Source organism: Pleuronectes platessa, chromosome 8 (assembly GCF_947347685.1).
Source record: "Pleuronectes platessa chromosome 8, fPlePla1.1, whole genome shotgun sequence".
Classification (NCBI taxonomy): domain Eukaryota; kingdom Metazoa; phylum Chordata; class Actinopteri; order Pleuronectiformes; family Pleuronectidae; genus Pleuronectes; species Pleuronectes platessa.
Window position 1 is genome coordinate 8,509,564 of NC_070633.1, and position 13,161 is coordinate 8,522,724.

Below are 13,161 nucleotides of genomic sequence, written 5' to 3' on the forward strand. Positions count from 1 at the left end.
TATCAATTAAATAACAGGAAAGAGGAAAACAAGTTATTATATAAAGATGCGCAATCTTTCAGTGGTGTTTTCATTTCTCATTATAAACAATGTGTAGCTTTGAGAGACTTTTTGTAGCTATGCTCGTCCTGTAATGGAAACATCATCTTAAAAATTCAACATTGCTTAGCTGATCCCAGTTTAGCTGTAAGACTGGAAACAGCGGTGATCAACTACTCTTGCTGGGACTGAATTTAAATAATACCTACCCACACCTCTTAGACTTACTAATAAGCAGATTCTATCTATTTTCTTGAATCTGTACACAATGTAAAATAATAGTGTACCGCACTACTTGTCACCAGGAAACAGTTGCATATCTGTGTCATTGAACAAACATGATACAACATGTAGGTCATTGATATTTAGAAGTGTATCTGTCATTAACAAATAGAGAACCTCTGGATTCAAAGCTTTCACAGTATATTATCCAAAAAGAAGTTATTTATTTTTCACTCTGGCTCAGTAAACATAAAAACGCGTCTGCTCTAGTGACCGGGGACATATTCCATCTCTCTTTATGGTTCTGCTAACATGGAATACCCTTCCAGCTCAGGAATTGATGCTGTCTTTTATGGCCCAGTAAATATTTGTGGATGTGAACAGCTTCCAAGATAATTAAGACGTTAACTGTATGCTGTTATTGTGAATTGTCTGAGATGTAGAAGGTCGTCTGCAGCTTAATTTCAAACATTTCGGTAGCTGTAGCTGAATGAAAGAAAGTCGTGTCATTTACATAATGTCTGACTTCACCCAGACTTAAAATTCAAGATGCCAGATTTCACAGTGCTGAACTGTTTACCTGGCAGGTGGTCTCCAGAAAGTGTGATAAAGAAAAACACACCACAGCAAAGAGTGCTGAGCACCACAGATGGAGACAATGCATGAGGGCACCGCTCGCTTTGTAAAACATTTATTGCAGAACGGCGGCATCTTGCTTCCTATCTGATGAGCTGAGAGAACAGGCCTGTTTGAGTCAGAAGGCCACGGCCCAGAGAAACACAGGGGAACCTAGAGTGACTGAAGGAAAGAGAACAGCACTGTGGGAGGACATGAATTGTCTCCGTTACCTCAATTCTCAATGGAAAAGAGAGTCGCATGAATGCCCACCATGAGAAATAAATGCAGAAAAGCAAGGGCAGGGAGAATGGGTGAAGGTGGAAAGAGATAAACAGGCAGTGGAATGGTAGGAGATAGAGAACAATGGAGAAATAATAGATGCAGATAGAGAGATGGAGGTTGGGAGGGTGAGGGGGGTGAGAGAGAATTGGGAAGACGAAGTGAAGAGGAAATAAAGGAGAGAGCGAGAGGAGGGACTGAAGCAGGTCTTTTTCTCTCCCAGTCTGACTTCTGCTGAGTGCCTTGGGTGTCAAATCTATCTTACTATACTTAACTAGCACCCTAGGGACTCACACACAGACACAAGCGCGCGCACACACAGACACATACACACACATACACACAGACACACACCTCCAGAGGGGGTCAGGATGAGAATTGTGGGGTCGTCACTCTTTAACACTGTAATCACTTGGATGAGAACAGGAAACTGTGTGTCTGTGAGTGTATGTGTTTGTGTGTGTACAGTGCTCTACTTTTAACCCATAAGCACCTTGGCTATGGTTTACAGAATATTCCGCATATGTGTATGAACACATCTGACAGAAGCACAGAAGCACAAACTGTACACTCCCCTCACGGGAGACATTAAGTGTAATAAGATAAGATAAGATACGATACATTTATTATGTCAATGTTTAAACGCATGGCCCTGTATTTGAGAGTGCACATTATCATCCACCGCATATAATAAATAGAAGACATAAACCCTCAGTAGAATACTGAAGTAGCTATGATCACGTTCAGATTATTCGATAGCTTCACAGTATTTCTTTGTGCCACTGTAAGAGCACTCTGTGCTTCTTCTTCTGATTCTAAATGAAATAAGCTCTTCTGTGTTTACTGCTTTTCCTGCTGGCATGTTGTGAGTGGCTAGCTGGTTAGCATTAGGGCTGAACGATTTAGCAAAAATATCTCATTGTGATTTTCCAAAACAGATATTGCGACAGCGATATGATTTGGGTTATACATTTTTTTCAATCAAGCTTCAGTTTAACATCACGTTGAAACATGTGAGTATTGCCACATTGATACCATCCAAATATGAACTGCTCTATATCCTAAATACAAATGTTTATTATTTTTTAATTTGCATTGGACAGAGAAAAATCTAACACAGATCAATTATCCCAAAACTGACTGTTAAAGAGATAGTTCACCGAAAAAAGAAAATGCACTCATTATCTACTCACCACTTTGCCGAAGGGGGGGGTGGGTGAAATGTTTGAGTCCCCTTAACACTTTTGGAGTCTCAGGGGTAAACAGTTGCAGCCAAAGTGATCCCTTTATTCAGATTTAATAAAACAACAGAAAAAAACATGACATTCCCCCACTGCTTGTGTGGTGTCATCCAAGTGTCTGCATGTCCCGACATACATATTCGACTTGAAGCAGCGTAATTTACACTGTGTTTTGAGCCTAAAAGTCCTCTAGCGGAAATAGTGATGCTAGCCGAAGTAGCTATGCAAAGGTCCATAACTACGTGTGCGGTTTTTCAGTGTGAAATGCGTGAATGCGGCTCCAGGGAGGCTATCAGAAAGTATTTCTGTTATATGCACCTACATGGGCAGGTCTACAATGCACATACACTCTAGTAGATAAATAGGGGTTCTACGTTGTGTGCTAAATGAAGCGTTTGCCTTGCAGAGAGGCGTTCCCTCCTTGCACTTGGCTATCTGCACATGTAATAGCAATCCCCCAAGGTGCAAGCAAACACCTGGCCATAAGGGAATAGGTTTCGGCTCTGATTGGTTTACTGCAGGTTATACACATTACTTAAGAGACTAATTACAACCTGTATTACCATGCATCTAACACAGTGACATTGAACTAACAAAAGGGGATTTGTAAACATGCTAAGATCTAAACTCAAGACAAAGGAAAAACAATTTGTGATGTCCACCAGTATATTTTTTCTCTAACCACTCTAACTAGCCAGACAACTGCTCTTGCACCTCCTGGCCTGAAGCCTTGAAGCTTATAGAGTCATATTAAGGCTCCTGAACACAACATGACAGACTAAACAAAGCACAAGTTACCCTAGGTCAACACAAGTTATCAAAGCTTGATTTCATGCATGTGTGAGATTGAATTAGGGGTTTGCTCTCTCACTGCAGTGACCCAAGGTAATAGGTTGATGCATCTTTGTTGCATACACACACACACACACACAAACACACACACCTACAGTACATACACCATACACATCCACTTATTGTAACTGACGAAGCAGAAAGAGCTGCCGTCAGCCACCATGGTGAGAGTCTTACTAGAAAGAAAAGTGGAGGGAAGGAGGCAGACTCAAAGAGCTGACAAGAGAGAGGAGGGATTGAGAGACAATGACAAGCAGAAGGAGCAGCTTTCAGCCTGAGGGCTCTGAAGCTTTCGAGTCACTGCAGGCCGCCAAGATTGTATCTTTATCTGGGGGGGGGGGAAATCCAGATTTGGGGATTATAATGAGGACTGATCTGAGCAACGGAGACACACCCTCCAAGCACTCAATTTGAGTGATGATATCGAACTAATTTCACAATACAATGTAAAAATTACCCCTAAGATACACTTAAGAAAAAGTAAAATAAGCTATTTGGTCTCTTACGTCTTGTGGATAACATTTATTAACAAGGAGAGAACACTGTAAAACATTATCACAGAAATCATAGAAACAACTGGTCTTTTGTCTGTGACTTAAACGGGAACTCAACCAATTCGGTACAATACTTACAATACTGTCAGCTTCTAGTGGCCATTAGATGAATTGCATCCTCAAGCATTGTCAGCATCCCATGCAGATTGATGAGACAGATGGAACATTGGGAGACAATCTATTTTTAACCCCATACTTCAGGTTACTTTGACACAGTGCTTTGGCAGCACATGTTAATTACTCTCCTAGAAACTAAAAAAGTCGGAGACAAAGTAAAACCTGTGAATCTTCAACAGGCACATTACGCTGGTTTTGAAGAAAGAGGAAGAGTTTGACAGGGAGAAAAGTTTTTGGTCTGCAATTAAATTTCTGAGACACCACCACCATCACCACTCACATCTAAACATACTTAAAATTCAACATTCAAATTCGGCACCCTCTTTACTGTGCACTGATAGCAGGAGATGGCAGCAAGTAAAACAGTACTGAAGGAAAATATGTGAGGAAGAGAGATGAAGGGGGGAGTGGTGATATAGGCTGAGAGAGGGGCAGAAAAGAAAAAGAGAAGGAGAGGAACACGGGGGGAGGAGGAACGGATGGATGGAGGCAAGGAGATGGAGAGAGGAGCGGAGGTTTCTCAATGTGTCTCATTACTATTGGAAGTAATAGAGTTTCACTCACTGCCGAGCAAATATTTAGTTACATTTCAGTATTTTTCTCAGACGGACCTCCATCTCATCACCCCCCCCCCCCCTCCTCCCTCTGTCGCTGTCCCTCCTCTTTCCACCAGGCTCTCAGTGCATCTGTGTGTAAGCAGTTTAGCTTGAGAGTAGAGTTTGAGAGACGTCTACTGGTGAAATGTGGTAACATCAGTTAGATTACACCTGTGTACCGTGATGATTCAAATAACATGCAAGCATCGTGAGGGTTCATTTCAAAGATTAATTTTTTTTGCTTTGAAAATTGTAAGTTTTATACTTCAAACAGAAAAGTAAAAAAAGGAAAGAGCAACATTTAAAATTGCAATTCATCAGTGAATGGGATAAATCACAACATACTATACTATATATTGTAAAAATATAAATAAAAAAAAAGCAATCAAAGTTGTTTGGCTCATCAAATATATTCTAATGTTAAATTCAGTGAGAAAGAAGTATTATCAGTCAGTCTGAGGCTGCTGGTTTCACAGCTGACCTCTGAATCAACTTGGAGATGTTGAACAGTTTTTGTTGTTTTTGTAAAATGTAAAAGATTTAAACATCTGGCAAAATCTGCTTTAATCACTAAATTTGTCTTATGAGAATCTATTAAGAGATATACACACAGAGTCAGGCTGACGCACACACCAAGACTGTGGGACCAGGCTGAATGTTACTACACACACTTTCGTACAAAAACTGTTCAAACTCACTTTGTTTGTCTGTTTCCATTTAGATGTTTAAGATTCTGATTAATGAATATCTTGAGACATTTAGTTTTACAACAAACGTAACCGTCCTTCTAATTGCCAATCTTCTGACTGTGTGTATGGCAGCTCTGATGCTTTTCACGTGACTGTTGGTATGAATCTTTGCAGATTGAAGTGAAGTGAGGTACATCATATTTGTGAGGTATCAGTCAATCACATTTTATTTGTATAGCCCATATTCACAAATCATGAAGGGTTTGTATCATAGGGCTTCAACAAGGTGTGACCTCATCTGCCCTTAACCCTTAACAAGAGCAAGGACAAACTAACATAAAAAAGCAAGCCCTTTTAACAGGGTGAAAAGAACGTAGTGACATTGTTAGGGATCCCTCTCCCAGGAAGGACAGAAGTGCAATAGATGTCACCTGTAAAGGAGAACTTTAGCAAGATAAGGGTTTTAGCAGCATTGAAATGAATAAACATTTTGAAGCATAACTGAAGGTTAATGAATTGATGGATTATTGTCAGTAATGGTTGAGTATCTGAGGAGAAATATTGTATATCAAGCAGTATTGTAGTAATCATAGTCTATCGTCAGCAGCCTCCACCATCAGGATCAACCATCACAATCGGTTGCCACATATAGTCCCCAGTCATTTTCCACTGCAGCCATCAGGTATAAGATGTTAATGGGAGCTTGTATTCTCGGCCACTTGTATGATCGATCTGATGGTTCAGACCAGGTGGTGAGGTGAGGCCGTGCTCTCAGGTGGAAACACAGAGCTGCTGACTGCTGCTTCTCAGTCATGATGACACACTGCTTCTGTAGTGTCTGACCTCAGGTCAGTGGGAACACAGTGGGAAATCAATTCTTAGGATAAAAGGCCAATCATGCACTAAAATGATAATTTTGTGTTAAAAGCAATTTCACAGCTTTGTGTATACGATTAAAATTATATTTATGTTCCTCAGCACTTTGCATATCATATTCGATATGTGTTTGTTGTCCAGGTATTACTCATGTTGTGGGGACTTCTCTTCCACATAGGGACATAAAGCAAGTGTCCACTGGGTAAATAAAGAGATGTTCTAAGGTTAGGTTTAGGCTAGCATAGGGTGAGGTAAGAAGTCTTAATGGTTCAGGTTAAAGCATGTTTAACTAAAGAGCTTTTGTTGTCTAAAGCACATGTGGGGCTCTGGACATGAACCACAATCTCTGGTGTGACAGTCCTGAACTTTCCTCCCTCAACCACCTCCTCTAGACTTGACGACCTTTAATAAATATGTAGCTTCATTTGTTAAGTTTGTTAATGGTAATGAACACACACACACACACATATGCACTTCTCTCTATAGTTGTGAGGACAGTCATTGACATAATGAATTCCCTAGCCCCACACCCTAAACCTTACCATTACAACTAAATGCCTAACCCTAACCTAATTCTAACCAGGTCGTAACCCTCAAAAAGGCCTTTGAATTTGTGAGAAATGTCTTTCTAATGTCAAAATGTCCTCAGAATGACTGTATTGAACCAAAATTGGCCCTCATAACTATAGAAAGACATGTGCGTCCACACACACACACACTCACACACACACAACTGGAAGAAATGGTGTTTGTGTGGTCTTACCCTGACGCTTTGGTGCATCATGTATGCTGCAGTGTGCGTGTGTGCATGCATGCGTGCATGTGTGACAGGAGGAGATAGTGATAGATCATATTTCCCATGATGTCATTCACCAGCCATGTTCCATTAATCTCCCATACACTCATATTGCCTATGATAGCACAATCAGTCCCTCATAGTGTGAGATTGTGTGTGTGAGCGCACATACCTGCATGTGTGTGGGAGTGCACATACTTGCATGTGTGTGTGTGTGTGTGTGTGTGTGTGTGTGTGTGTGTGTGACATGCTGCTTTGAGGTCATCTGTCTCTCTCTCACTCAGGTTTGTAAGTTGGCCAAAAACAGGAAGTATTTTGCCAACTTTCATTCTGTAGAACGCTGCACAAGTGCTCTGTGGGTTTCTGTCAGTTCTTATAAATAAACTGAACTTCTGTTTATATTCAGTGTCAATCACTAAAATGCAGTTTGTTTGGCTTTGAGCTCTAGTAAACACATATTTCCTTCTTTATAAAACATTTGTAAAGTGTGCTTAACGTCAATGATTACATTCGTGCAGACTCATCTTCACTGCAGCACATCTTAGCAACCTGTAGGTCAGTGGCATGGTTTGAAGCCATGACTGTGTACAGTGTCCTTGAACATCTGCTCACCTCTATTGAATAGTGAAGGAAAGCAGCTATATGCATTGCTCTTTATTGGCTGTGACAGAGTTGCTTCCATACACAATGCAGATTAGCCTTAGCCAAGCCTCGGCCTCTTCTCCCAATAGAGGATAAATGTTTGTGTGTGATTTTTGAGTGCAGCTAGAAAGTCTCATTGCTGCCTCTCCTGTCAAGGCAAGGCCACAGAGTGAGAAAGAGGAAACAACACATCATGCCTCTAAGCTGAACTGTCCTCTGATATCCCCCTTGAAGGCTCATTCACCTTCTCACAGACACACTGGAAAACCGCACACACTCTCACCCAAGGGCATGCATGGGTTACGCTACGTCCGCTAGCTTCGCTTCTTTTCCGGTAGTGGACTTAAAACACGTTTTAAATTACCTAGTTTTGAGCCGAGTATGAATGTCGGGGCTTGCGGACACTTGGATGACACCACACAAACAAGTTATTTTTCAGTGAAATAACCCTTAAAGTTTGCAGATAGCTTTTTGCTATTTTATTTGCAGCAGAAACAAAGCATTTAAAACACCCTAATCCCCCAAATACAGCCAGAGAGCAGGATCTGTGCATATGAAATACACCCCCACACTTATAGTGATTGAGAAGTTTAGAGCCTACGCAGTCACTGTTTATTGGGAAAATCCTGCATAGTGAACCTTTAACCTTTAACTTAACTTTAACACCACGAGTCCACAGAGAACTGCTGCATGAGCACATGAATAAACACAGAATTATAATTAAGCTCTTATTCAGTCACCTCTTGACATCCAGCGGGTTTTGTGGTTTCACTGAAGTTAATCAGTGTATCTCATGTGTAACGCATCTCATATGTCTGCTCTGTGTGTGTGTGTGTGTGTGTGTGTGTGTGTGTGTGTGTGTGTGTGTGTGTGTGTGTGTGTGTGTGTGTGTGTGTGTGTGTGTGTGTGTGTGTGTGTGTGTGAGTGAGATGGAGAGAGAGACAGAGATAGAGAAAGATTGGGATTGGGATTGGGTCTTAGTGTGAGTAACTGATTTAGAACATTTTATATTTTCCCTTTGATATTTCCTGATGACAAATTTGATTGTTTTTGTTTTAAAGCACTTTGAGCTGCATTTTATTTAGAAAAAGTGCTGTATAAAATGTGTTAATATTATTATTATTATTATTATAAATGGGGTTAGATTTATTTGTAATAAAAATTCATATTTTCAGTATTTCAGATTTTCAGATTTAGATCTTTCTTCTTCTCCTCCCCTTACTGTTTCTCTCTGACTGGACTGTAGATATGTATCGCCTGGAGTTGGCTGGTGGTCTCGGGGTCATATTGCTGCTGCTCGGGGTCCTGACGGCGCTTTATAAGTGTTACAACCTGGAGATCATGCTCTGCTACAGGAGACACTTTGGCAGTGATGAAACCGAGGATGGTAAGACTTGTTCGGTGTCTCACTGCAGCACACAACGCTCGCACTCGACCAGTGTGTGTGACTTTGACTGAACAGAGAAATGAGTGAAAAGTCATTGTGAAGTTATTGTAGAATCAAGTTGATGAACACAACAACGATTACCCCTTAATTTAGACCATGCTGGTGTCAAAGGGAGCTAGTAATGCGAAAAAAGCACAGAGGAAAATCAGCATTAGTTTTTTATTTCAGTTGATTGGGTGATTATCTTTGTATCCATTGACAAAATAATGATGAGCTCTATTTGTATAGCCCCCTTTGAAAAGTAAAATGAACAAATCAATAGGAGCAGATGAGTCATGGCCACATAAAACAATCGCAGAGAGAAAATTAAACAGACGTGAGGTTTTATTGATTCAAAGTATTGATTTTCACTTAAAGATCTATGTCAGTCAGATTTCATCGCAGGGTGTCTCCGAGCTACATGTGCCGCAGACAAGATGTTGAAATGATCAGAAAGTGTCCAACATATTACACACGTAACACTAGAATCATTACATGTGAGGTAACAGTGCATTTTTAAATGTATAGTTGAAACAAAGTGTGTTTCGAGCCCAGCAATTTCAAGCTTCTCTCAGCTGTTGGCGAGGTCAAAGATATGAGTGGGCTTTAGAGATGATCACACGAAAATATATTTCTGAGATGTAGATATAACCAGTGATGCGATGCAGGCGCTTCACATGAGTGATACAGTGATTTTCAAAGAAAGAATAATGTGTTGTTCTCCTGCTGCCTCTCGTCACAGATAATAAAGAGTATGATGGCTACCTGTCCTACACTAAAGTGGACCTGGACTGTCTGGGCAGGTGAGTTATCTCAGTGCGCACGTGAACCTCTTAAGCTAAGTTGTTGGTGTTTTTTTTTTTCCTTCTGACTCACCACCTGTCAGTGACTGCAGCACAAGAGAAGGACTTGATCATGTGACGGACATCTACACATGCTGCTCTTTACCTGACCAGCTGATTTCCAATATTTATGTGTTAGTATAGATTTAACTGTGATTTTACCCCCACGAATTTCTCTGTTAGAGTGAAATGAGAAGAGTGATACCACACTCTCATGTCTGTGCATCGTGTGCAGAGCTGCAGTTACATCATGGGGCACTTAGTGTGTGTGTGTGTGTGTGTGTAATAAGAGGAAACGGATCAGAATAAAAACTTAGACATCTGTCTGATATATTGTTTTCTATCTGTGTGGGTTAGTTATAACCGCAACTAATTACCTAGCCTAGCATCAAATAATTGCATTGTACTTGCACTTGCTGCTGCCTGGCTTTTAAAATGTACCAAGAGAAATTACCACATTACACTAATCCTTACTGCCCTTCACCTGTGAGTGGTAGAATTGATTTAACAATTTTACTGCTTGTTTTTAAAGCCTTGTACGATTAGGCTCCCACCTGTGTGTTTGATCTGCTAACCCTCTACGAGCCTGATCACAGCCTGAGATCCTCCTGCGAGACTCACTGCTCCGAAACCACAACTTTGGCTGCTCACTTCCCTCTGGCTTAATGCAGCAAAATGTGGGCATGAAAGGATTTGGCTGAAGTATAGCCGACGACTCTGGTTCCCTTTCATTCTTACCAAAGCACTATTCAAAAGAATCAGATCATTTGTAAACGTCACATCACAACTCATTAGAGGAGTAGAATAAAAGCATCTCACAAAATGCTTCACAGTATAAGTCAGCACTTGTAGTGAAGCAATGTCATGATTACAAAAGCAGTGAATGACTTAATAATGTCCATCATAGGCATCCATTCATATTGAACCCACTCGATGCATTGACACCAGTGAATAAGTGATGTTCTTGCATTGGAATGTGGAGCCATGTTTGTCATTGTCTTTGTCTCCTACAGGTCGAGCAGCGATGAGGAAACGTTCGCTTTGGAGATCCTGCCAGATGTTTTGGAGAAACATTACGGCTACAAGCTGTTTATACCAGACAGAGATCTAATACCCAGCAGTAGTAAGTATCCCTCTATACATCCATCTACCTACCCCACAATCACACACACACACACACACACACACACACACACACACACACACACACACACACACACACACACACACACACACACACACACACAAACACACACACACTCACTTTTCACTCCTCTCTCTAGGGGCCACTGTAGCTCCCAATACCCAGAATTCATCTCTCTGTCAGAAGAAATAAGAATGATTGTGGGTCTTCATTATAACACGCTCACAAACAGACACACATTTGTGTCTTTTCTCATCTGTAACATGTGCACTCGAACCACAAACACACACTGATACTGTCGTCGCCAGGCACTCAACTTGACCTCGCCTCCGGCGATTGAACAAACGTGTTTGTTGATCCAGGATTTGAGAAGGAATAATTAGACACTTATACATGAAGTTCTGGAAATTTAACATTTCAGAACTGAAGCCCTGTTTCTTCCTAAGTCCACAGTATATATATCATAAGACCCCTGGGCGCGGCACAGAGGAGGTCCTTTTACATTGAGGAAATTCAGTTATTGGCCAAATGTATGCTGCTTCCTTAATGTTGTGCATCTTGGTGCAAGCACATCACATTCTCCGAATTTGTATTTCACTATCAGATTGACACTCCGATTGACACCGGCTCATGTGCCTGGTTACCAGTCAGTTGCTTATGGCATAAGTTGTAGTGTAAGCTTATTGTAAGTATTGTCCGGGTATTAAGTTCCTGTTTCCACCTCTCTGGCTCACAGTTTGTTTGAAGAACCAACTTTCACAAACATGTTGTTTCAGTTACAAAGGTTACAGTGACAGTTTATACTTTGTATTGTGCATTATTGATTATATAGACTATGCAGCTAATATTTATTCACAGGATATAGGTAAAATATAGTCACAAGATACAGAGAAGCATAGATATCTCAACAATACCCAACAAAAAACAATGTTGCTGTGCCTTACACACATTTTCTCACTATTGCACATTTTCACTACACATTAGATTGTTTTTGCTAAACATAGCTCAAGTCAAGCCCTCACCTTGATAATCATCAATGCCCCCATATAATATAAAGGTCACTTATAGCACACACACACACACACACACGCACACACACACACACACACACAGTACAACTGACACATGCTGAAGAGGGAAATATGTAATCCTTATTGCCGAACACATGCAGGCACACAGCATCCATCTGTCAGTGTATGTTTTAAAATAAAGTAAAATTGCATTTACAGTCGAAACTGAGGGGTAACAAATCTTGCAGGTTGCAATAATATTTGATTTGATTTTACCTCTGACATTTCATCATAGAGACTCACCCACTGACAATTATCAGAGAACCTCCCTAAAACCCACAGCACAACCTCAATCAAAATCTCATTTGTAACTGAGCTAAGAGTCTTTCTCACCATCATGTAGTGTGGTTGGTTTCAAGAATGGTTGAGTAAATGATCTAATGTTATTTTCTTTGACAAAACCCCATTTCCCAAAAGCCTCAGACTTTCCTAAGCCAAATGTCACAGCTCGGCAGCAGAGCAGTCAAAGGGGCAGGACAGAGATGACTGATAAGTGTAGAAGTCAGTAGACTTCACAGATTACAAATAGAACATTGGAAAACGTCTTTAGAAAGAGACAGTGACTTGCATGAATGTTGACAAAACCAAACCAGAAAACTATATATTTGCCCTGCATGTAGTTAGTAGTAGTATATTTGTTTGATTTCTTAAATTGCAAAGGCTTAAGCTTCTAGTAAAAAATGTTGTTTAAGGATGTGGAATTCAAACCACAGGAAGAAGCTTTTTTATTTTCACAAAGACCAGACAAAAGAAAATCCATCACATATTATTCTCTGCATGTGTAATAATATGTTAATATACCTGCTTTAAATAAAACCAGGGTAAACATATCAATAATCTGTGAGGTCCCAAGTTACCTATAAAACTAATGAAAGAAATAAATTATTGAGCCATTATCCACCGTGTATTAACATTTTGTTGACAAAATGTTTTTCATCTTGTCCTCAAAACGTCAGGAGAATAATGTTGTACATACATATGTAGTTTTATAATGTGGCTAGAAAGCAAGAAACTAATGTGTGTTTTCTGCATTATTTAACATTTCTCCCTAAAATACATAAATACATTGACTTAAGTAAGGTTCATAATGAATCAGCTCGCACTCTATAGTCTGCCCTCAGCCAGAATGATGCCTTCTTTAAACACACACACACACGC

The 13,161-nt window shown here is 40.3% G+C and overlaps 1 protein-coding gene across 1 annotated transcript in view; it reads left to right on the top strand.

Annotated features, from left to right (window-relative positions):
- Nucleotides 1-13,161, top strand: part of il1rapl2 (interleukin 1 receptor accessory protein-like 2) — a 296,408-nt gene that overhangs the window by 275,424 nt on the left and 7,823 nt on the right. The window contains exons 9-11 of the mRNA XM_053429016.1: nt 8,768-8,908; nt 9,690-9,750; nt 10,803-10,912. Coding sequence (XP_053284991.1) covers nt 8,768-8,908; nt 9,690-9,750; nt 10,803-10,912 — 312 coding nt within the window. The remainder of the gene's footprint in view (nt 1-8,767; nt 8,909-9,689; nt 9,751-10,802; nt 10,913-13,161) is intronic.